The sequence below is a fragment of the Lemur catta genome, chromosome 1, assembly GCF_020740605.2.
Source record: "Lemur catta isolate mLemCat1 chromosome 1, mLemCat1.pri, whole genome shotgun sequence".
NCBI classification, from domain to species: domain Eukaryota; kingdom Metazoa; phylum Chordata; class Mammalia; order Primates; family Lemuridae; genus Lemur; species Lemur catta.
In genome coordinates, this window is record NC_059128.1 from 38,494,350 (window position 1) to 38,521,287 (window position 26,938).

A 26,938-nucleotide genomic window follows, 5' to 3' on the forward strand; every position below is an offset into this window, starting at 1 on the left:
TGGCATAAAATAACAGAAATTTATTGTTTCAGACTTCTTGAAATCAAGGTGTCAGCAAGGCTATGCTCTCAAAAGCTCTCTTGAAGAATTTATTTCTGTGCCTTTCTTTTAGCTTCTGGTGTCATCAGCAATCCTTGGGGTTCCTTGGTTTGACTTGTTGCATCACATGGTGTTCTCCCTGTGTATCTCTCACATGGCATTTTCTTCTTCTTGTAAGGAAATCAGTCATGCTGGATTAGGGCCCACCCTAATGACCTCACCTTAATTTGAGTACATCTGCAACTCTCTTTCCAAGTAAGGTCACATTCACAAGTATAGGGGTTAAGACTTCAACATATCTTTTTGTGGGACACAATTCAACAAATAACAGAGGGCTACATTCCTCAACCTCAGCCACTAGGTGTCTGCCACTTGATACCTAGCTTTAAATCTCTTTTTCAGTCACAGATCTTGTTTTTCATATTATTCAATGATCTATTCTCATAAATAATCTAAATTCAACAAATGACAAGGTAAATATGAATGCAAAGCAGAAAATTTTGAAATTATGTTTACTGCAAAAAGAGATAATGTTAATAAAATTGCAAATCCATACAATTGACAATTAATGGTACACCTATTCTGGGTAATCTTACTTTGAGATTTCAAAGTTAAAAAATAGAAGAGCCTTGTTGCAATGGAGTATATATTCCAGAAAGGAAGATAAAACCTGTATAGAAACGATTACAAAGTAACAGTTGTAAGTGCTTCAGTTATAAATAATGCACTTAGAGAAAGATCACTACTTTGGTGGAAAGGGTGTTATAGAAGTAGTAGGCCTAGAGGACACAGGTACCTAGAAAGAATGAAACCAGCGAAATTTCAACAAGAGGTAGTTCATTAAAAACAAATGGAGAAAAACAAAAATAAAAGTTAAACAATGACTGAGTACATATTTCAAAGAACCCCTGCCCTGAGAAGATACAAAGCACAAAAGCAAATAATGGTAGTATGAGTACATGTTTATAAAGCAGTTGTAACTTTACATAGAAATGAAATATCTTTTTCTTACAAATGTAGAATTATTCATAAAAGAAACTAAAGTTAAAAAGTGAACATTTCCACACTTTGCTTAATAAATGCCTATGTTACCAAACATTCTCGGTACAAAGGATCAAATATAGTTTTGGAAAAGCAACATTATAATAACATGGACATTAAGTACCAAAGTGAAGAATTAAAAAAAAATAGACCCATGTTAATATTTGAAATCACTGGTACTGGTTAACACTGTTCATGCTTTAAATGAAATAATTGCTGAAAATAATAAAATTAGTGAAGGTTCCCATGCCCAGGACAGATTATGTGAACTGCGCAGGGACAGTGTTGTTATTCTTTCTGAAAAATGGACTATGTAACAAACTTCCAAAATTAAACTGTTCTACTATATTTTATTGATATAAATACAATAAGTCTCATAAGCATCAGCTACCATTTTAGCACTATACAAGGGAAATAAAGTCAAAAGAATTACATATTGATGCAAAAAGTAAACAAAGAAGTTCTTTCACTTTCACTATAGTCACCTATAACAAAGCATCCTACATATTTTGTACAATTTTCTTGTAATCGATTAAATATTAGAAATGAAGGAAAGCTGAATTTTAATTCAACTTTTATTTCTCAGTGGAAAATGCTCTCTTCATCAGAGGTGGCTGAGCTTTCCCGACATCAAACATCATTTCCAAAGGTGGATTATTGAGAGAACACCAATCAGGTATACGACCTGTCTGATTATAATATTCCTTTGAAACTGAACGGCTCCCGAGTATATCCTGCAATGCTCCAAAAATAGCTCCTGTGTGATAAAAATATTTTTATAGCTGAGATGAAAACTTTTACCAGAAATCTTTATGTACATACACATCCACTTCACTATATGACAAGAGTAGACTGGTAAAATTCAGCAACGCATAGTCACACTATTCAATTAATTCCAGTTAAGCTGTTCTGTATCTTGTATTTTGAATAATAGAGTAAACCATAACTCCTGTGTTGAAAGTAACTTAAATGCCCTTTAGCAGCATGTAGTGAATATGATAACAAGTATCACTGTGTCTAAAAGCAAGTGAGGTAGAGTGAGATGGAAGGTATTTTCAACTTTATGTAAATACAATTAATAAGACCCTTCAGGTTTTTGGGTTTTTTTGTTTTTTTGGTTTGTTTTGTTTTGCCACTATTCAAAGGTTACATGTCAATAAGTAAATAGCACTGCAAAACCAAATAAGAATTGTTATAATGTTCTAAGATTTTATACTGAAGATCTTATAAAGACCCACAGGAAGTCTTTAAAACATAATTTAGTTACTAAATCCATTTGTCTGAGATCAAAATTACATTTTAACCAAATTCTACTTTACAAGTAAAAATACAATATTCATTTAAAAATCTCAATACTTGTTTCTCTCTCTGAATGTATGGTCCTGATAACTACTAGCTCTAACTGCATCATAAAACACAGATCACAATATTTACAAATGTACACATTCATGATGTTTTTCCCTTCAAAGTAGTTACATTTGACCCTTGAACAACACAGGAGTTGGGGCACGGACTGCCCCACTTCCCCACCTCAGCAGTGGAAAATCCACATGTAACTTCTGACTTCCCCAAAACTTAACTACTAATAGCCTACTTACTGTTGACCAGAGGCCTTACCAGTAACAGTCAATTGACATATAAACAGAATAGTATCTGCATATATTTTATGTATTTGTGACATACCTTTTTCTTAATTTTTTTGATATTTCTAGGCTGTGTAGTTCATCTGTGAGTTTTTTCAAACAGTTGCAAATCTCCAAAAAATTTTCCATTATATTTACTGGAAAAAATCTGTATGTAAGTGGACCCTTGTAGTTCAAACAGTGTTTGTTCAAGGGTCAACTGTACTTACTAGGTTATTTTCTTACTTCAGTGAAACTATCATTACTTAAAACATTCAATAAACTCAGTTGCAAACAAAGTATAGTTATGAAATAAAGAGACCAATTTTCAATGTAGCTTACTAGCTTTGGAAGGCATTAAAACAAATGTTTTGAGCAATGGTAGCAACCTGGGAATAAATTCATAGCTTTCACTACTCTAAGGCATGACTTTAATTGGATGAAGAAGTTTACTTTAATTCACAGTGCAAATGCCAAGAGAAATAGGTATATAATTCTGAAAATTAATATAATTTAAGGAAAAGTCAAGGTTCAAGAAAAATTATTTAATAGTTTTATTTATTAAATGGACAATTTTGAACACTGGATGACCTATTCTAATATATCCATTAGTAATACCATTCAAGAACCAATTATTATATAATGATTATATTTTAAAAACAAAATTCTTACCTCCCAACCAGGCCACGCAATTAGCCTTTGCAGGTGGAGTATGAATTCGAAATGTCTTGGTGCCAAGTGTTTTTTTATATTTTGGTTTTTCTACCAAATACCTTATTTCTGCAAGCAATCTGTGGAGAAATCCTGGCAACATAGATGTGCCACCTATGACTACCAAATTTTCTGCTAGTTGCTTCCTGGTATCTATTGGGCACTGTTATTAAAGAGAAATAAAAGGATTTATCCTTAACTGGATAAATAATGCTTGGCTGGACTTAACAAAATATACATATGACTCAAAGACATTAAAACAAAAAGAAAAAACAACATAAAGAAAATATATAAATTAGTATAGATTAAACAAATGATCATTTTTATTACAAAAAAGGCCACAGCAAGGTTTCTTTCATGCAGCTAATATGACCAACATTGTAAGACTACTAAATGTATACATAGAACTTCAAATATTTTATTTTAAAATCTAATAGTATAGAATTTTAAATTACACAGGGCAGATAGCAATAATAGGTGAGTGTTCTCATTTTCAGGGTAGAATGACCAAGTTGGGCAAAGAGCATTGAGAGAAATAACTTTTCTTTTTTAGTAAGGAAAGTATGTGGAAACTTAATTTTTCTAAGGTGTTATCTTCATTATCATACCCAGAGCCAGTTGTGGGAACATAATACTCTTAGAAAAATTATGTTTCCACATCAGTTCTCTCTAAGAATTAGGAATGATAAGGTCCTTCACTGAGCAGAGCCCTAGAGGTAGACAGTGTCTTCCAAAGATAATGGTATTTCTGTGGAGTTCTGTGATTACAAAGTCATTACACGAAAGAGACATATTACCATATGCCCTGTGGAATGTAAAATTCAATACTATACAAACCTAAATTTAAAGGAACCATAAGCCACGCTAGGTACAAAATAGAAATCTGGTATACACACTCTGAAAAAATGCCATGCCCTTGGCACTCATTATCCCTTGGTTTGAAATGCTATAGATATCTTATCTCAGAACCCAAGTAAATCTCATTAACTACAAAATGTAACATAAAAGTTTACAAAGTATAAAAAGTTAAAAAAAAAAAAAAAGAAATGGTATTCTGTAAAAGTTAGTAATATTCAACAAGTAGATAATTGATACAAGAGATTTAAAAACAAACCAACCACCCCCCGGACATTTGTTTGTTCTTAAAAATCATATACGACAAGCACTGCTAGTTGCCTAAAATGGCTAAAGTAAAAATACAGAAATTAACATTTAAAAAATTTTAAAGGCTGTTGATAAAATACCTGCATAAGGGAATCCAATATTAAAGTGGCAACTGATTTCTCTTCATTATCTTGTTCAAAAAGAATTTCCACAACTGAATCTCTAATGAGATTTAAAAAAGAGAGTGCTTTGTTGGTGTCACAAAATATGATACAGAATACACCATTAGTTTCGTTGACACAATATTTTTAAGTATTATGTTAATGCAGAATAATTATTAAAATACAAGGTGTTCTCATTTGTAAATGGGAAGAATAATAGTACGTGCCTCACAGGGGTTGAAGTGAAGATTCAATGAGTTAATCAGACAGATCTGGCACATAGGAAGCATTCCCTAAATATCAGCTATTACTATTATTATTTATAGATTTACATGTATTTTATGTCCAGTTATACCTCCCCAAGCCTAATAACAGAAAAGGAACAGTATTCCATAAAAGCTAGTAAGATTCAACAAGCAGATTAGTTAGTGATACAAGAGTTTTAAAAACAAACAAACATATCCTATCCCCTGCATTTCTTTTTTTGTCTTTTATTTATTTTTTTTGTATAGACAGGAATCTCACTATGTTGCCTAGGCTGGTCTCAAACTCCTGGCCCCAAGTGATCCTCCGACTTCCCAAAGTGCTGGGATTATAGGTGTGAGCCACTGTGCCCAGTCTATTTTTAAAAATAATATATGACAAGGATTGCGAGCTGCCTAGTAAGACATCCATTTTCCATTTTCCCGTTTCTTATCAAATTAAAAGAACTCTATTTTTGGGTGGCATGAGGAAGATTTTTATGGTGATGAAATAGTTACATATATTTTTTCCATTACATATATTTAAGACATACAACATGATGTTTTGATATACATATACATAGTAAAATGGTTACTACAGTCAACCAAAGTAACCTACCCTTCACCTTCCATATAGTTACTTTTTTTGTGTGTGTGGTAAGAGCACCTAAAATCTACTCTTAGCAAGTTTTAAGCATACAACACAATAGTATTAACTATACTCATCATGCTGTACATAGATCTCTAGACTTATCTTACATGACTACAAGAGTTGTGTCCTTGATCTTCTCCCAATTTCCTTCCCCTCCTCTCCCTTGCAACCACTGTTCTAGTCTGTTTCTAGATATTCAGCTTTTGAGATCAAGCAGCATTTTTATTTCTGTGTCTTATAATACTTCTCTATCTTGATTTTTATAGTGATCACAGAAATCTATACATGACAAAATTACCCAGAACTATACATATACTTTATACCAATGCCAATTTATTAGTTTTGATATTGTGCTGCAGTTATAAGATGTAGCCACTGGGGGAAACTGAGAAGTTATACAGGACTTCTCTATTATCTTTTATAATATTAAACACCTGTTAATCTATAATTTGAAAATAAAAAAGATAAAACCCTATTTCAAGCTGTATATCTTGTGCTCTCCATCCCCACCCCACCAGTTAAAACACTGTATTTACCAGGCTCCCTTGCAGCTAGATATAGTTAAGTATCAGATAGTAAAATGGAGGCAGAAGTGAGTGGGAGTTCTAGAAAGTTTCCTTAAAAAGGAGAGGAAGCATTTCTTTAGGACCACTTGCCTGACACAGACATGGCAGCTATAACTCCAGCAGCCATCTTGAACCCCAAGGACAAGGGCTACATTCCAGAGATGATAGATGGAAGGATTTTTGGGTTTCTGATGGGAGTTGTCATACCATCCCCTAGACTATTTACCTCTAAGCTTCTTTTAAATGAGAGACAAACTTCTATCTTGTTACAGCCACTATCTTCGGTTTATATAACTTGTGGCCAAACCAAATCCTAACCAATGAAATATAAAACTAACTATATATATGTATATAAACTCTATTTTTTAAAAAATTAGGATATTATGTGTACTATTTTAAAGCTTTTAAAAATACTTTTCAAAACCTGAAATTCTGCCATTAAAAAAAAAAAAAAAAACATGGAATTCTCTTCATGACTCAACCTAGGGAACCTGCAGCCTTAAGGAAACACATGGACTTCCTGGTCTTAAAAGTGTGGTCTTTTGACTGAATCCAAATTTTACATAACAAATCCTTTTATTAAAAGGGGTGCAGCAGAGAAAGAGGAAGATTTTCTTGCCTCCTTTGGTGCTTAAAAAAGAACAATCTTGAAATCAGAAGGCTCCAGGTTCCCCACCCCATTACTTAATCAATGAAATATTAAGGTAGAAAACAAGTTGTTCTTTCTATGAAAACTATGTTGAATGCTTTGGAAAGACAAAATAATTTTTAAAAATCTTTTTAATATAGGTGAGGCAACTGTAAAAGTCTAGAAGAAAATAATTAGAAGCATTTTGTACCAAGACTGATTCATGGTAACTTTAAGTTCTCACCATACTTAAACAAAATAAAACTGGAAATCATAAACCATTAATTACTATTACTAGTTAGTAAAAATTTAACTCAGAACTCTCTGAGCAGACTTATTCTTAGAAAAATGTTTGGTAAATAATCACACATTTATAAATTTTAAGTTAAAATAAAATGTTTAGTACATAATTTTAAAAAATGGTTCTTTACTTTAAATAACCCTTCTTTTGATTTACCAACCAACTACTGACTGAGATTGTGTCTAATTAGAAGCTTTCAGTGGACCGATAACTTTTGGAAGGAAAACATGTTAGCAAACAACTGTAAATTAATTGGGTTTGGAATGTTAGACATAGTAGCTTCCTTTATTTGTAATGTATTTTCCTATTACTTAGTAACCATAAATTCCATATTAGTTGAAATTCCTTATTCTGGGCTCCACTAAACAATCAGGAGAAAACTTAAAATAGTAATTTAATGAATATAACTTGAATGAGATAAAAAGGATACAAAAATAACTACCCCCAAAAGTTACATTCTCACTTTTTTTCCTTCCCCCATCCTACCATCTTTAACTTCACATATATTTATACATATTTGTGAAGTTAATAGATATAACTTCAAATGTACTTATATTTATCATTTCAATATCTCAACCTCTGTACTATCTCAAAATCTAATAAGATTTTCAGTATGTTACATAACAATTATTTTATGTGCATCTTCTGATCTTATACTTTACAAAGAAAATTTTTATAATACAAACTTTCTAAAGCTGGGGTATAAACAAAAATTACATTGTAGAAAATATAATTACATGTCTTTAACAACTACTTGTATTGTTATCATCGGAATAATCAAATGAATAATAAAAGGTAAATTACGAATGGATCCTAAGGATTGAGTATATTTGGAATACTGCATTCTTTCTAACAAAACAAAATTTTGAAGCAGGAGTTAGCAAACTAAAACCTGCAAGTTAAGTCCAGCCCACGACATATTTTGGCAAATAAATTTTTACTGGAACATACCAGCCATGCTCATTCATTTACATGTTGTCTATGGCTGATTTTGTACTCCAACTATAGAGTTGAATAGCTGCAACAGAGACCATATGGACCACAAAGCCTGGGGTACTTACTCTTTGGTCCTAAACAGCAAAAGTTTCCTAATGCCTTTTTTTTTTGGTTTGTTTAAATGTACACATCTTAAACAAACTATGCCTGTTTTAAAGTATCATACTTCCTACTACACCCCAAAGAATGGTTAGTTTCATCAATTAAACTAATTCTGAATGACTGATGAACAGGAAAGAATATTTTTTAAAGTTTTAAAAAACTTAAAAAGCTGAATAAAATTAATCATGAATGATGAGGCTTAATGAAAAACAATTCTTAAATGGCAATACTGAAAGAACGGCTTACACAAATATTTTTAAAAGCCCAAAATTTCTTTTATATTGTAGTTTACTGCTTTGCTTATAAAAATTAAGATCTAACCTGATTGATCCAAGAACATGTAAAATCTTCTCTCCATCTAATGGATAGTCAACATTTGGAGGTGGTGAGGGACGCTGAAATATAAATATCATAAGCATAAGTCCACACATGTTGTAACCTCTGAAAAAAGAGAATACATTTATTTTTAACTTACCTCATTATCCCCATCAATATTAAATTTTGCTGCCTGGATTTTCAGTCCACGCTTCAGATCGCTAACAAAACAAGTACGCACTTCAAGAAAAGAAGAAAAGAAGACCTTGTTATGGCTAGTGATTAACTGAATGCAGTGAACATACACCCCAGTTAAAACAATTCTATCCAAGTGAACATGGTAATAATCATCCACTCCTTTGGCTTTTATAAACTCTATTCCTGTCTTTAGGAAGCTTATGACAGTTTAATCACAAATAAAAAAAATTTTCATTCACTGAGGAGTCATAAGACACTGCATATTCATCTTCTATAAAACCTCATTAAAAAGATCACCTTTGAGAGAAACTAGCATGTTGTTTGATATCCCATGTACAAAGAGTACCAAATGAAAATAAATTTTAGCATCATAAAATGTAGCTATTCTAATTGAAGACGATGTTTCTTTGAACTAGGTTTTTTCTCTCTTTTCTATCTGATTCCTTTTTAAAAAAATCTTGATTGGTCAGAACCCAAAGCTAAATTTTGCTCTTTGTTGCAGTGTAACACTCCTTAGTTTAAGGCATTTGGTTATGATCGTTTCTCCAACTCAGCACACCCCAACACAACCACTACCACTACTATATCATTTTGTATTTTTACATTTTTGAACACTTAACTCTTTTAGAGTTTCTTTCTATTGCAAAGTACCTTTTATAATAAGCTATTTCACAAACTATTTCAGAAATAGTTAAGGAATAAATCAATTTTTGAAAGTAGAGATAAAATTGATGTTGAATGTAAGATATCTGACAACTTGGTTGAATTACTTATAAAACATGTTAGTCATAATACAAATTCTTTTCATAATATATTATGTAGTGAATTTCATTTACTAATTGAAAACACTTGTTCAAAATCCACAATATACTAAATGCTAGACAGTATATTTATTAGGTGCTAAAGCTACTTACACATTTTATGTTTTATTGAAGTCCTCGTAACTATCTAAGCATAATACCTGGCCATCAAGATCTTATATATATATTTGGCAGAGGCAGGTGCCCTTCATTACAGCAACCAAATTATACTGAATTAAAAATCCAAGAACAGATAAATTACACTTGCGAATTTTTAAATAATTTGAAAAAAATTTTGGTAACTACATAAGTAATATAATAAATTTGTGTGTGGGTGTTGTGTATTTGTTTTTAACAAAAATAGGTTCCTACTGTATATATTATTCAGCAACATGCTTTTCTCCTTAACATATAGACATTCTTCGAAATCAATACATCTAGGTCCTTTTTAATAGCTACATGGTATTCCTTATTGTGAAGTTATCAAACTTCATTCAACATCCCCCTTTTAAATGGGATGCACACTTTCAATTTTAATAAATAGGCTAGATTGCTTTCTAAAAAGATTAGTTTGCAAGCCTTACTAAGTGCACATATGAAATCAATATAATGAAGAGCAAGGTCTGTTTTACAGCACTAGCTCTATCCCTATCTACTTATGTGACAATGAACAAATCATCTAGTATTTCAGAGCCCAATAGTATCCAATTATTTCCAGGTCCCATTTAACTCTAAAATCAATTATTGTCTAATTTTTTATTAAATATTCTGAATTATTGATAAATGACATTTTAAGTACTAAAGAACATTAAATTATATCTTAAATGCATTTCCTTTTAGTGAATAAAAATGCCAGAAAACCCAATGTGAATACTTAAATAAAAATTCAGTCTAGCAAAGTAGAAGCAATATGGTATTAAAATGAATTCAATATGCTGTAGTACTTTGGTCCCAATTTTAGAATTTTTGAATAGTCTGTAAAATAACTAAGCTAATAAAAATTTATGAAGAAAGCTAGAACTAAAAAACATTATGCAACATCAAACCAGTGGCTTTCTTAAGCAATTTAACTGTGATTTGCTACTGTACAAATTACTAGTTTCCTAATAACCCCACATACTCTATATACAATTGAGAAGCTGCTTCAATAACATATCAAGAATGTCAGAACTTCCATAAGTCTGAAAAAATTACTATTTTTATTTACATTATCTCATAGCTTATATATTAAATATTTTTAGGATATTACATTACAAGTATATTTTCTCTCTGTGTAAATATTTAGAAACATATGCCCTCCAAACTAACACTTAAGGATGAAAGGGACAAAAATTAGAACTTAGTTTACCTTTAATGTCCTCTAAGATACCTTCTGGTACTGAACCTAAAACAAAAATTTTATTTAGAATTAGAGAACTTTAATAATAATTAAAAACGGTTTATTAACTTGCATTCACATTTCCATTTCCCATTTCAGCAAAATTTTAAAAAATATAACAATAAATTTTTTAAAAGCCTAACAGAAAAATTTACTTTATTTTTAGGGAAGAAATTTCATCATTCAAAGCCAAGACAAAGCACAGAAGCTGAAGCAAAAAAGTGAAGTTCAAAGTTTGCTTATCTGTCCTGTGATAATAAAGAGCTCTCAGTAATATGCTAACCTAATTAATACACATTTTTAAAAAGAATCACACAGTCTTTTAATCTTGTCCTTTAAGGTAAAGGTGACATTTTAAAAAATGAGTGAGAAAGAACCTATGTACAGAAAGCTATGCAATACAGAGAGCATTTTGAAGATGGATGTTTTGATATGTTACCATTGTTATGTGATTTTGTTGCCAAAATCTCATTTTCTGAGTTAGACTCAAAAACAAAATTTTCTTAACTAAATTTAAAGTCTTGTAAACTATGAATTTTTAATCGATTGTTAAATATGTAAAAATATTTTTATTTATAAGAACAAATTATTGACATCGGGGAAGACAGAAATGTATAGCTGAAAAATGAATCATAATAAGCATAATTATGCCCTTCTTCTACCTTGATCTACATATCTTGTCAGCTGTATCTTTTGGTTCTGAGCACAGAAACTAAGTATTAAAATCAGTTAAACTTAAAAACTATACATTCCAAATGTTAAGCCATAATTTTTTTTTAAAAAAGGGATATTTACACTACTTTTGAGAGGGAGCAAAAAATGTTTTACCATTAGTAAGTATGAATTTGGAATTATTATTACCTTTAATATCTCATCCTTTCCAAGTTCTTATTTTTTTATATTTTGTAATATAGTAGTATTAGTATATATATAGTTTATAAATAAACATACAGATTGAAGGTACATGTTCAAAGTTTTATTTTACCTCTGGGGCCAGTATATGATCAAAAATGTTTGAAGATTCACATCCTCATGTTAAAATTTACCTCACAAGAGAATAAAGATATCCCAAAAGATAAAACCTGGCCATAAATAGATGTGAGAAATGTAACTTGATTATAAGAACCTACAATTTAAGAGTAAGTGCTAAAAACCACAGCATTCCACAGTTTAAATACTCTCTATAGGAATATTCAAATAAATTCTAACATGTGTCAAAGAAACTTGGTAATATGAGAAAGAGTTTTCTTTAGGCAAATGTTAAGACAGGCTTGAAAACCAAGGGTTTAATTTAGCTAGGAGTAGACTCTACTTTGGGAATGGGCACCTTAATCTTTGCAAATAATCACAATTACTGAAATTTTGTAAGTGAGGTATAGAAACGAGGCATACACTAGCTCTGGCTCTGAAAAATCATTTAAATTTCAGTTTAAATTAGTTAATTTAGGAGAATAAAAAGCATTAATATTTTGGTATATAATTTAAAATTGCACACCTTTCAAATCAGTGTACTTAGTAGGACTGCATGGCTAACTATCACAGACTCAGACTTTCAGAAGTACAGGAAGGAAAGATTAGAATTAGTCTAAAAAGTTAGACTGAAGAAAGAGTATCCAAGAATGTATGGTTTAGAATTTTAAGGAAATGTTATAATTGGTTTTTCTTTTTATTTCAAAATATTACAGGGGTACAAATGTTTTTGGTTACATGGATCACTTTTGTTATGCTTGAGTTAGGGTTATAAGTGTGCCCATCACCCAGATAGTGTTCACTGTACCCCTTAGATAGGTTTTCACCCATCCCCTCCTTCCTCCCCTAATCAGTTTTAAAGATATTTTATTTACTAAAAACATCTTGGGAGACTACGCTGAACTTATCATCCTTAGAGACCTTTTATAAATTAACTGTCATCATGATATAGTAAAATGGTAACAAAGTTTATCTGGAATAGGAAAATTATAATCAGATCTTCAGAATGAAAATTACTATTATTTTAACTATCAATAAGGAACAATAGGAAAACATGATAAGCAGGACTTATCTGAAAACCTGCCTTTCCTTTCCAACATTTATTCAGTGCCCAAGCACTACACTAGGTGCTGCAGATTGAAAAATAAATAAGACAGACATCCTCAAATTCTACTGGGGGAAACAAGTAAGTTAGCAGGCAAATGAGAATGTCATATATGCTATAATAAATACTGCTGAGGGCTTAACAGAGAGAGGAACAATTTTTCTGCTTTGGAAAGATGAGAAAGGCTTCACATTTAAGATGACATTCCAGCTGGGTCACATAGAGGGATCAGAAACCCAACTAGGCAAAGAAAAACATCTCAAGTGAAGAAAGAAAATAAATGAAGGCATAGTGTTGTGCAAGGATTCACAGTGCCTGGAAGACTATAAGAAATTTACTGTAGCTGAAATAAGGAACAAAGGATAGAGTAAGGCTAAGAGGGAAAATAAAGTTAGATTGTGAAGAAACTTGTATATCAAACGGATATTTAGATTTTGACCTGTAGGAGCTAACAACCATTCTCAAGCAAAAGAGCAACATAATCAGATTTATTTTGTGGAAAGTTATTCCTGGTAACAGTGTGAAATAGACTAAATCAGTCCACAGAGTAGGCTCCTGTAAGAATCCAAGCAAGAAATGAGGGCCCAGATTAAAACAATGTCTTTGTTTTTAGATGTTAGGTGGTATGGAAGATGGAAAAAACAGGTAAAATTTCAAAGAGATTTCTGAGGAAAAACTGAAAGAATCTGATAACTTCCAGGTTTCTAAAATGGGAAATAAGGAAGATGTGATTGTCTTTATCTAATAAAGAGGGAAGAGACTGGCTGGTCGAGGTGGCTCACGCCTGTAATCCCAGCACTCTGGGAGGCCGAGGTGGGAGGATCACTTGAGGTCAGGAGTTCAAGACCAGCCTGAGCAAGAGTGAGACCTCGTCTCTACTAAAGAAATAGAAAAAATTAGCTGGCTGTGATGGTGCGTGCCTGTAGTCCCAGCTACTCAGGAGGCTGAGGCAGGAGGATCACTTGAGCCCAGGCATTTGAGGTTGCTGTGAGGTAGGCTGATGCCACAGCACTCTAGCCCAGACAACAGAGCAAGACTCTGTCTCAAAAAATAAATAAATAAATAAAAATTAAAAAAAGAAAAAAAAAGAGGGAAGAGATAAGGTGTTCACTTTTGGAAGTCTTCAGTTTGAGGTGCCTAGTAACATGCATAGTTTACATCTAATAATCAGTTAGAAACATGGATATCAAGTTTAGAAGAAGGATCTGGCCCAGTAATATATGGGAGCAGTTTAAAGCACCTTTAAAAAGCCAGTAAAAAGAAAGAAGAAACGAAAAACTGATCCCTAGGGAAATAATGGTAGAGAAAGCAGGAGCAAAGGAAACCCAGACAGAATACTCAGAGAAATAACAGAAAACCATAAAGGAAAAGAATCCTGAAAGCTCAGGGAAAAAGAAATTTCAAGAGTACATAACAAGTGACAATGTCAAAAGTTCTAGAAAGGATGACTAGCACAAAACTAGTAGATTTGGTGATTAAGAGCTCAATGATGACCTCATAACTGAAACAATGTTATTGGAGTGGTAGGAGGGAAAAGAGAATAACTATGCAATGGGGCAAAGACTAAAATATAAGTTAAAGAAATGAAAATAGAGTGTAAAACTCTTAAAAAGCTTAAAACGAATTTACCCATCACTGAGGGAAGGCTCTGTTCTTTAGCAGCACCTGTGTCAACAGTACATTGTTCCAACAGTTGAGTTTCCAACTCCCTGAATTAAAAAAAAAAAAGTTACTGGAATTAAAACATTGCAACTGATATCCTTTTCTTATTTGATACTTTTACAACATAATAGATTATGATGGTTTAAATAAAAATTGTTTTATTCTTAAAAGATGAATACTCAAAGCTAATGAAAAATATAATAAAATTAAATGTCCACATGACAAGCCCTCTATTGATGACTGATTAATAAACTGATTAGCATCTCTTTTTGTGGCACATGTGAAGACAATGTGCTAAATTCCAAAAAATTTACCTGTGAAGAGCTTTTCCTCCTAAGGGGAGTGCTCCCCAACAATTTAGTACTGGAATTCCTTCATATATCTATAGAGTAGTCAAGGATATTACTATATTGGGAGATAAAGCGTGATTTTCTTGATATTTTCCCCACCTTCTCCAGTGTTGTTCTAAATCAGCTTTGGTGACGAAAAAAAAAATTTTTTTTTTTTTTTTTGAAACAGAGTCTTTGTCATCTGGGCTGGAGTGCCATGGCGTCAGCCTGCCTCACAGCAACCTTTAACTCCTGGGCTCAAGCGATCCTCCTGCCTCAGCCCCCCAAGTAGCTGGGACTACAGGCACATGCCACCATGACTGGCTAATGTTTTCTATTTTTAGTAGAGATAGGGTCTCGTTCTTGTTCAGGCTGGTCTCAACCTCCTGACCTCAAGTGATCCTCCTGCCTTGGCCTCCCAGAGTGCTAAGATTACAGGCATAAGCCATTGGTGGTGACAAATTCTTATTTCTTATTTTTAAAAGAGTTACAGAAAATCTAAGAGTAAGTCTTTTTTCATATACTTCACCAAAGAAAATAGAATAAAAATACACACATGTATGCACACAATTCATCGGTTAAGGCTGAGGCATCCAATAAAGTAGCCACTAGCCACATGCAGCTACTGAGGACTTGAAATATGGCTAGTCTGAACGGAGATGTGCTGTAAGGGTAAACAACACACCAAATTTAGACTTTAATATAAGAAAACTCTAAAATACCCCATTATAATTTTTGTATTGATTGTATATTGGAATATTTTGAATATATTGGGTTAAGCAAAATATATCAATCATTTCAACTCTTTTATTTGTGCTTTTAAAAATGTAGCTCTTCAGATTAGCTGGCCATGGTGGTGCATGACTGTAGTCCCAGCTACTCAGGAGGCTGAGGCAGGAGAATCGCTTGAGCCCAGGAGTTTGAGGTTACAGAGAGCTATGATGATGCCACTGCACTCTAGCCTTGGGAATAGAGCAAGACCTTGTATCTAAATAAACAAACAAACAAATAAATAACATATACCTAGATACATACATACATATGTAAATAAATTAAATTGTGACTTTTTAGAAAACTTTAAGTTACATATATGGCCCACATTAATTTCTATGAGGCAGCACTGAGAGGGTAGTAGACAATACTGTACTGTGGCTTTGCTACCTTATTTTACATATTGTTTTGATTGGTGTTCTGTAAGTGCAATATTTATAAAAAGGAAAAAAAGTATACTGGTAAGAGCATCAGCTTTGGATATAAACATGGATTTATATCCTGGCTATATGTTTATACACTTTGGTCAATTAACTATCCCAATATTCAATTTTCTCATTTACATAATGAGAAAAATAGCTCTCATGTTGCAGGGTTGTTTTGAGAATTAATCACAAAGTACTTGATATTTAAAACACTACTGCCTGATTCAGTTCATTACAAGTTAATGATTTTTTTATTCTCTTCCCATGAATATTTCTTCTAATAAATATACATGTAAATCTCAAAAGTGCCAAGAATTTTACATTCATGTACTTTAAGCTCCTTTTCAATGAAGCAATGTCCACTGGGACAATTCTAAGAGATATTTACCTATACTCTGCTTAAAGGTTTACAATGAAAAGAAATATACCAGTTCATGTAGTCAGTAATTTCATTTTGGGGACTTATTAGTAAGCTCTTCTCTATGGTGAATGATATAAAAACAATAGTACTTACTGAGCGAGTGACTATGTGCCAGGTCCTGTGCTAAACACTTTACATACGTTACTTCACTCAACCCTCACACCTCTCCTATGAGATGGAAATATTAATACCCTCATTTTATAAAGAAATCGAGGCCTAGAGAGACTAAGCTATCTGACCAACATCACAAAAACAGTAAGAAGCATAGCTGAGATTTGTACTTATTATACAGTTGATTCCAATACCCAAGCTCATAAACCCTATGGTACCTCCATGATAGCTTCTAAAGAGAGAAAAAAAAAGGATTCACTTTTCTATAGTAAGCCCTTCAGCTACATGAAGGCTGATTTCACGCTGCCATTAAGTTTTAATTTTTCTTGATTGAACTTTGTCATTTCAGTTTCTCCAATTACTCTTCATATGATTTTTTTCCTAAAACCTACCCTAGTCAATTTCTTTGACACATCTTAATTACCTGATGTTTCTTTTGAAAATTTAATATTCATAAGGTCTGCTCCTAGAGTATATACTGGGACCGAATCATAATGACAACTTCCTTTTTTTTTTTTTTTTTGACAACTTCTATAAAAACTAAACTTAAGTCTTACAGTCTTGTGAACTTTTTCCACATGGTAATTTGTATTTTATATAGTAACCTGAAATAGTTCAATACAATAAAAATCATTTGTAATAAGCTTAATTATTATAGTTAAAGTAGAATAAAAACTGCAAAATTGGCTGATGGACAAAAAAGATACAGGTAACACGAGGCTTTCCCTATATCCACAATCCAGGACCATGGCAGAGTTAATGCCAAGCGTTAGAAGAGCCATTAGATGACTTGGAGCAAGCAAGACGGATGGAACCTGGAAAACAACACAATCAAAACAACAACAAAACCAGAATAAGTGTCATATCTGAAGGTATCTGCCTTACATTAAAATATATTTGAAAAAATTCACAGGAAAATTGTATTAAATTATATATACCTATTCAACCATTTTATGGCACTAAATTAAGAACTAGTTTGATTTATTTACATAAATCATATTAATATAATCATTTAGTCAATAATCAAAAATATACTATAATAAACAAAAACACTTTAAACTAAGTTGTTTCATTCCAAAATGACAATTATGAAGCATTTTTATTAATTCTTATTCTATCTCTTTTGGAAGGGAAAACTGAAAGAGATAAAAGAGGAGGCTCAAAAATATAAATTCAGAGGAAGATACTAAATTAAAAAAATAAAGAGATGCCTTTACCCTCAAGGTGAAAATACAGAAAAAGATTTTTCTTGATTATCTTTATTTGCAAAGCTTATAATATGAACTGTATTTTTAAAACACTATAATATAGCAGTGAAAATTAAACCAAAGAACAAAACTACAAGAAAAGCTCTGTTTAACAGTTTTTTCAGTGTGAATTTGCAGATCTGAGGACATCTCAAATACCAGATATCCAAACAAAATATGAAAGTGCACCATAATCAAGTGGCAGACAAAATAATGGCTACATTTCCCTTATCTAAATAGATACAGCAGGTATTCTAGTGATATACAAGACAAGGATACTAACACAAACACAACTAAAACTCTAAGAATCTCCTTCGTTATTCAGATGAAAGCTAATGTGACTTTTTCTTGTTTTGTTTTGTGTTCTCCCTACTGCAAACAAAATTCCTCAACCTATGATGTCAGTAAGTACAGGAGGCTATGCAACCTGTTTCTCTGTACCTCCCTTACTAAAATATAACTTAGAAATATTAGCTGCCCTTAACTCATAAAGACATTGTGATTTTTGGTATTAGTTATATTTTGAATTCAGCAGTATGTAAGAAAATACATTTGTATGTGCTTAATTTCTTACATACTATATACATTTCATACAGTCTTCCATTTCCCGTTGCTGAAAAAAAAACTAAATTTCAAGGCAGAGATTTTTTTTAAAAATTTAAATAATAAAGATTCTGGTCTACTTTGAAATGTATTAATCTTAAGATATATTCTTGGTCTTAAAATAATCTTGACTCCTATAAAATGAAAGCTGTAAATTGTATTACTAATATTAAGAGGTAAGTCTCATTCTTGGCAATGCCCACTTACACTGAGGGGGAGACTGTTTGAATACTCTATTTAAAAGGAATTTAAGGCCTAAAATGAAAAAATTAAAGAATTCAGAATAGTATAACTAAACAATGGAAGCTAGAAAGACCTGCAAGAAACACATCACAAACTTGACGGCACAAAATACACCTTTTAATTCTGACAAAAAGTCCTCAAATAAAAAATCTACATTAAAATAAATAAATACTAATTTAAAAAAATCTCCAATTATCTAAGGGTTGTATGAAATGCTAATTAAGCATGAAATAACCATACTAAGGAAAAAAATAAGTGGTCAATTTGAAAAGGTTTCTGTCATCTGGTTCCTCAACTGTGTAGTATCTACAATAAAAGAGATAAAATGAGAACCTATTTTAGTTCAAGTTTTGAGTCCCTACCAAAAAAGGGGAAGAAAGATTCCCTGACAAACAAGAATTTTATCACTTTTCTTTCAACTTCAAAAGCAATTTACTCATTTGATTTAAAAACAGGTACCTCAAAATATTTGAAAAGAACACGAGTGAGTGTCTCTCTGAAGTGGGAAGGACATAATACCGACTCGATAACCACAACTCGGCGGTCTCTGGGATTCACCAATAGATGCCTGAAAAGTGATAGTTTTGTTTTTTAAAAGTAAATAAGTTTGTATTTATTTTGGTAAGTAATGCAATTTGATAAGAATAGAGAAATTATACTACCTTAGCTTAAGAAGCTTTAAGACAAAAAGACATCTTCATTTTATTACCCCTGAAAGATAATGTTTCTGACCTCTTACTATGTGCCATGCACTGTGCCAGAACTTTATTAACTCATTCATTTCAGAAAACTAAAACTGTAGCCTACTATGATTACTAACTTGAGTCATTAACATGATTTTCTTTTATTAGGTTACAAAAGGAATATATGCTCACAAAACTCCAAACACTATAGACATTTTTAACTTGGAAAGTACAAAAAAACGTTATACTCCTACTACCCAGAAACTACCACTGAGAGCAGTTTGTATATTTTTCATTCTTGTGAATGTATATGTGTATATTTTAACAGAAATATCCATTCCATAGATGTTGTTCTTCAACTTGCTTTTTTTCACTTATCAATGTATCTAAAACACCTTTCTGTACTACTACATTTAGATACAGAACTCTTTTTTAATGAATGCACAGTGTTTCACTGTATGGATGTATAGTAATTTAATTATCAATCCCCTTTATTAATGGACATTTGACTTTCAATATTTCCTTACGTTTGTTAGTTTTCTAGTCTTCAAATATATTTTTGAAAAGGTTGAAAATAAGCAAGTAAAAATTACCATGAAAGTCAGTTTTGTTTTTTTTTTTGCATCAACCAAATATTACTGTGACTGGCATTAGGAAATTCTATCTAATCACAAAAAAAAAAAAAAACCACCCGACCTAGGGGGAAAAAACCCAAAAAGCAATTGCATCTTACCTAAAATACAGGATGTGGATGAATTCCTTTAGGTAGGAATATAATTCTTCTGTGTTGATATTATACTGAACAACTTTGACAGGCTGTAAAAAATTTAAATGATTAATTTATATAAATAAAATAATCTCAGATTAAAACTAAAATGTGTTTTATTTTACCAATGCATTTTCTGGTAACAAATAAATAGCAATTTGTACTAAGGATACAAAAATTAAATACAGATTAATATCTTAAATTAGAAATCCTCAAGAATGGCATATCTAAGATTATAAAATTTTTTGGTTTCTGGTAATAGAAGCATGTGTTCATAGGTAAAAGCTGTACTCATATGGATCTTCCCTCCATCTGACTTATCATTTTAGCATGACTGATGATAAAAATCAGCATTCAGCAAAAAGCATTACAGGCTTCCTCAAATACTCCAGACTTGGTTCAATCCCCATTAGTCACTCCCAAGGCACTCATACCTTCCTTCCCTTTTGCAACATCACCATGCTTAATTACTTAGAAAATGTTCAACTTTCTGTTAGACTATAAGTTCCATGGGGCAAGAACTGTTTTTCACTTGCGTCTGATACACTGTTCTTCAAATGATACATTGCCAGGAACGCAGTAGGTTGTTCATAAATATAGGTTGTAAAAATGAGAACAAATACCATTAGCACTAAAGCAGCATATGCAAACACTACCAAACCACAAGTGCCAAGTCAAAACTAATATGTAACAAGGGCTTCATTTATGACCCTCAGAGAGCGCTAAGCACAATGATGCATCATTGGCAAACCTCTCTTCATTTACTCTTTCAAATGAAAGACCATCATCAGCTTGGCTAATTTCATTTTACGTGGTTTAAAGGAGGTTCCAAACCATATATAGTCAAATATAAGTAATCTTCATATACATTTGTCTTTTCAAATGAAAATAAAAGTTCAAAGCACTAAAAGTACAAATGAGAATGTGAAAGTAAAATCTATCTAGTAACACAGTAATGCCAATTATTATAAAGCAAAATTACATGAAAAATTAATAAACAGGAACTTCCATCACATTTTTGAATATCATACCACAAGTATCTACTATATTTTTGGCTTGTTCAATGATTTCCAGAAAATTTTAAAATCCTCTCTCTCTCTCTCTCTTTTGAAGTCGTATTTAAAAATACTTTATAGTACAGTATTTATTTTGCTAATTTGTTTTAAAAAAATACCTTAGGCAGGCCAGCTCTTTTTACCACACTAGGAATTATGCATCTTGGACCAGTTTCTCCAGCAAATCCACACCTGTAAATAAATAGAAAATCGAAAAACTCAACTTACAGAATTCTAAATATTTGTCATACTAGTATTTAGTAATTCTAAACATTACTGTATTTGTTTCAAAACAACGGTCACAGAAACATTTGGAAATACCTTTGATGCATTCAAAGGGACTGCCCTCCCCACAAAAAAACTAAAAAGTTAACACCATCTATTAATAATTGTGTATTAAAAGAAAAAATCAAATCATTTAAAATTAGTGACACTGAAATAAACCAGTGTGTAGTCATCCCTCTGTATCTACAGGTGATAAATTCTAGGCTACCTACCCCCTACCCCCCCACCGATGCCAAAATCTGCACATATTCAACTCCCACAGTCAGCCCTCCATATCTGCAGGTTTCACATCCATCCTGTGAATACTGTATTCTTGATCTGTGTTTGATTACAGCTGCAAACCCCAGGATACCAGGGGCCAACTGTATTTATTGCAAAAAATCCATATAAAAGTGGATCTGTACAGTCCGAACCTGCGTTGTTCAAGGGTCAACTATATTATTTTAGGGTAACATTTCCTTTTCCCCCAGTTTTTAATTTTAGCTGAATTTTAGGCAAGACATTTCTATAATTCCAGATCTGTACTATATTATGTGACTTCATATCATTCAGATGAATCACTCATAATTCCTTCATTCTAATATTATTAGCTTCCATATTGGTGTGTTTCCCGTCTACTTTTTTAACTATGCATATTTGACAGTTATCACACTTCATACATAGTGAACTCATACAATAAGCTGTCCATATTAATAGTCTTCATTGATATCATTTTAAAAACTGTATTTCATCCCTTAGAAATATTATTTTTTGTTGAATATTTAGCTACTTCCATTTTTTATATTAGTAAAATAAAACTGCTTAAAAGCTTGCTAAAAATGATCATCATGCTAGTTTAGTCTTAATATTGCCTCTGCCTGTCTTGTCTAGTTTTTGGTCCTGCTCTCTTCCTATCCCCAAATAGCTCTCTCCATCTTCTACTCTTCCCATCTCCATGCTCACTTGCACTAGTGCTCCTCAAATTCCTCAGCATGCAACCCATTAAGTAGCTTCAATTCTTTTTTTTTACTTCATATATTCATCTTATTGCCTTCCTGCTTTCATTTTCAATAATTGTTTCCCTGTCTAATTTCTTTTTGCTGCTTCTTTAATGTACAGCCAAAACATTTTTGAGTAGTGGCCTCAAGTGGCCTTATCATGCTATTAAGATAAATTTTTAAATAAATACGAAAATATAAATTAATAAGGGAAAACCTTGCCTAGAACAGTAAGAGAATGTCATAATCAAGGACTATGTTTGATCCAATTCTGGAGTTCCTGAGCTCCAATTTTTAAATAGGCTCTTTTGGCCACTATTCAATAACTGGTTATTAAAATCCTTATCCTATGTTAGAAAATGCTTAGAGGTCACAAAGATTTTTCGAATGTTTCCATTTCAAAAATGTGTGTGTGTGTGTATACACATATACATTTGATGTACTGCCTGTCACTTTCTTCTCTCTGGAGCCCAGTACAAGGACCCTTAATCTTGGGTGCAAAGACCCTGCCAAACCCCTAAAACCGTGTGCAAATATCTTAAGATTTGTGCATTTGTGGTTTTCATCTGGTCCTCAAAGGGATTCTGCCATCCAAAAGGTTGACTGAACCACTATTCTCATGTTTACAAGTCGTCTTTTAAAACATGTTAGATGTAACCTAAGAGTTTAGGGGGGCCAACAAAAGATTTCCAGAGTCTTACCTATAGAGCTTCACCTCCTTGTTTATGTGCTCAGTCTCTCTAATTTTATTCCCTATACTTAAGGAGCAATAGGCCTGTCTTAAACATATTTGTATTTCCAGTACCAACAGAGGCTCCTCCATTCAATAAATGTTTCATGATGGAACACCATCAAGCATTCCAATTCGGTGGCTGCCTTCCTAACCAGCTGAGCCCAGGGTAAGCGGGGCCTAGATCATCGCTGTCATCCCCTGCCTATACGATCGATCCCAAAAGGTCCGTTCGGTTTGGGGTGATTACCCGAGGTGGCAGCGAGGGCTATTCTCCTGAACCTTCCTGGGGCCTCTCTGGGACTCACACCCCCATCGCCCCACCAGTCGTCCTCAAGATTCGCATCGCCCAAGGTGGTACTAACAAGGGCCGTCATTTGCAAGAGAGTTGGGGCGAAGACAGGGTGAGGCCGGAGCTGCCTGTGAGCCTGCGATGAGGACCCGGGCCCTGCCTGCGGCTCAGCCACCCACTCTCCCCTCGGGCCGACCGCAGCCGGCGCCACGGCCACTCACTTGGTAAAGGCCTCTCCTAGGTCGATCACAACCGCCGTTTTCTCCCCGCTACTCCCCAGGCCCTCGTAGAGCGGCATGGCGACAAGGAAGCCCGAGACGAGCGGGCGCAGACGCCGCGGCCGACGGGGCTCCGTTCGCGGGGGGCGGGGCGGGGCTCCGGCGCTCGGGCGGCGGCGACGGCGACGGCGACTGCGGGGGCCTCGCGCGGCCTCGGCGCGCCACCCCGGGCTGTCCCAGGCCGCGCCTTATTCCGCGTTGACCCAAATCCTTGCAGACGCTCCCGTCCGGAGGACTAGGGAGGAAGAGGCGAGCGCGCCGCGGGTCTGGGTGCCGGGCCGCGGAGGGCCGAGGAAACCAGGCGCGTCCGGCGCCCCGAGTGGGGCGGGGCCGGTCTCGGGGGTCCTTCTTGCCGGCGCGCCCTCCCGTGGCGCCCTGCGCGGCCGCCGAGGGGTGCGTGGGGGGAGACGGAAACCCGGGATTTCTGATGCGTGCGCTTTAGGGGCGAGTGATGCTGAGCCGCCACTCTGTGTTTTCTTATTTGTAGGATCCGAAGCTCCCAATGCCAGGAACGGACCCTAAGGCTTTCTGATCGCAAGGCTTAGCCTACTGATGCTTTAGAGAATAAGTACAGACAACGCTTTATTTGGCATTGTCATTATGCTGAAAGTTTTTATTTTAATCCAAAAAAGCAGCTAAAGTAGCATCTATGAATCTTATCTATGGAGGAGCAGTCAGGTAGTTTAGTCGCTGTAGTGGAAAGAACATCGAACCCAAGGTCCTTGTTTACTCTGAAACCGAGGAGATACGTAACCCAAGCAAAGTTACCAAATCTCTCTGTGCCAGAATACAATGGAATGCTGTGGTGAAAGTGGACAGTTCACATCTTTATGGTTTCACAGCTTTCTCTGAAAATATTTTCTTTCGCAAATGTCAGCTTTAACTGTATATATGGCAGTGGAAAATTGTCAAAGGAGAGGGTGTACAGTAAGAGAAGAGGTTCAAAGGTAGAACCGCGGAGAACACCAGCATTTAGCTGGGGTACTGGGTTGAATGGTGTCCCCCCAAAATTCTTGCCCACCGGGAACCTCAGAATGTGACCTTTTTAGAACTAGAGTCTTTGCAGATACAATTAAGTTGGGATGAGGTTATACTGGATTTAGATGGGCCCTACTCTGGTAACTAGAATTAGTGGGGTTGCAGCTTTGTCCCTATGACTGTAGGAAGAGAAATGACCTGTTTTTCTCCAATGTGTTTTTCTTACCTGCGGTAGATACCTGAGCCTCCTTGCAAAGGGTAGCTCTTTACATAAGAGTTAAAGCTGTACAATTTGAACTTTGGACAGCGTGATACTAGTAAAGTTCATGTTTAAGTACAAATTAGTGATCAGTGATCCTCCTGAAAGTAAATTGCTTGAGGTAGGAGGGTGAAGTTGGAGTTGTGATGGGGAAGGAAACTTCAGGAAGAATGAGAAGGGATGAAACATTTTGCATAATAGGGTCAGAGTGTTTGAATAGGACCCCTCATTTGGGTTCAAATTCTGCCTCTGCCACTTTCTAATACCTGTGATCATCCATTTTCTTATTTTTAAACTGTCCTGCTACTTCACAAGTTGTCTGTGAGGATCAATCGAAATTACGTTCCTGAAACTATTGAAACCATAAAGTGTGGTTATTACCCATTCTGTGTTTTCCATGACTGTTCACCAATTGTATTTGTTTCCTGGGGGTGCCATAACAAAGTACCACAAACTGAGTGGCTTAAAGCAACAGAAATTTGTTCTCACACACTTCTAGAGATGAGAAGTCAGAAATCAGGGTGTCATCACGTATAATAACCATCAAATTGGTTTCACTGATCATCACCTAAGAGCACATTTAGGAACAACATTAATCGGGTGTTGGGCAGATGTGGGGGGGAGGGGATGGGTGTATACATACATAATGAGTGCGATGCACACCGTCTAGGGGATGGACAAGCTTGAAGCTCTGATTGGGGGGGGGGACAAGGGCAATATACATAACCTAAACTTTTTTACCCCCATAATATGCTGGAAAAAAAAAATCAGGGTGTCAGCAAGATCATCCTCTCTGAAGGCCCTAAAAGAGGATCGTTTCTTGTCTTTTCCTAGCTTCTGGTGGTTGCCAGCAATTTTTGGTGTTCCTTGGCTTTAATCACTCCAATCTCTGCCTCTGTCATCACCTGGCCTTCTTCCCTGTATCTCTGCATTTCACATGATCTCCTTCTTCCTTCTGTGCATGTCTCTGTGTCCAAATTTCCTTCTTACAAGAACATCAGTATAGGATTAGGGACCATCTTAACCCAGTATGACCTCATCTTAACTTGATTACATCTGCAAAGACCCTAATTCCAAATATGGACAAGAATGTTGGGGCGGACACTATTCAACCCAGTACATCAGCTGAATGTTGATATTCTCCAATGTTTTGCTCTTATTACACACTCTCCTTAAACAATCTCTTGCACTTCCATACATACAGCTAGAGATAATATTTGCTGAGTTCTATTTGCTAGCTCTGTTTGCTATATGTAGTCCCACTTACTCTTCACAAAAACTTTTTGAGTTAAGATTATTATTTTCATTTTAGGATACTGAGGATATTGAGACCAAAAGAGATTAAATAATGTGCCCAAGGCCTCTCAGCTAGTAAGTGGCAGAGAAGGGATTGGAACCCAGACAGTTTGGCAGTTTGACTCCAGAGCCCAAACTACATTGTGTAATTATAAAGTAGTTTTGCATTAATTCAGATGATTATATTTTATCATAGAATTGCGTCATCTTAGAATATGAAGTGACCTAAGAGGTTTTCAAGTCTAAACTCCCACCTATTACAAAAGTTTCCTGTCCTGTTGAGAATTATCTCCCAAAACGGTTCCAATGATGAACAGAGGGCTCATGACTAGTTGGGATCTACAAGACTAAAAATGTGCTTGCTAATACAATTAGGAGTAAAAATAAAACAAAACCCCAAAATGCTATGAGGATAAGAATCATTTTACAGAAGCCCAACTCTTCCAGCAGCTTAATATAATGGACCTGAATTCAAGTTTCAAGTCCTAACCATGTTAACTTACTGACCTCAGGCAAGTCTATTAAATTCTCTGGGTCTCAGTTTCCTCAATGGTGGGGAGTTTGGACTTTAGCCTACAGGTATTAGTAACCATTCAA

At 34.2% G+C, this 26,938-nt stretch overlaps 1 protein-coding gene across 1 annotated transcript; it reads right to left on the minus strand.

Moving 5' to 3' along the window:
* On the minus strand, positions 1–23,953 carry ACTR10 (actin related protein 10). Its single transcript, XM_045566545.1, has 13 exons — positions 23,752–23,953; positions 21,366–21,438; positions 20,159–20,241; positions 19,202–19,310; positions 17,357–17,464; positions 14,907–14,974; positions 14,560–14,639; positions 10,827–10,862; positions 8,641–8,720; positions 8,487–8,560; positions 4,658–4,739; positions 3,375–3,576; positions 1–1,837 (listed from the first exon to the last, which is right to left on the minus strand). Exons 1-13 carry the CDS (start codon positions 23,826–23,828, stop codon positions 1,656–1,658), a joined length of 1,254 nt encoding a protein of 417 aa, XP_045422501.1. The 5' UTR covers positions 23,829–23,953; the 3' UTR covers positions 1–1,655.
* Positions 23,954–26,938: the final 2,985 nt, after the last annotated feature.

Excerpts from the sequence above, each read along its gene's own strand:
- ACTR10 (XM_045566545.1), bottom strand. The coding sequence starts at position 23,828 with ATGCCGCTCTACGAGGGCCTGGGGAGTAGCGGGGAGAAAACGGCGGTT. Across the intron at positions 20,242-21,365 it reads AAAGAGCTGGCCTGCCTAAG|CCTGTCAAAGTTGTTCAGTA; the intron begins GTATTTTTTTAA and ends AATTTTTTACAG. Across the intron at positions 8,561-8,640 it reads ATATTGATGGGGATAATGAG|CGTCCCTCACCACCTCCAAA; the intron begins GTAAGTTAAAAA and ends TTTATATTTCAG.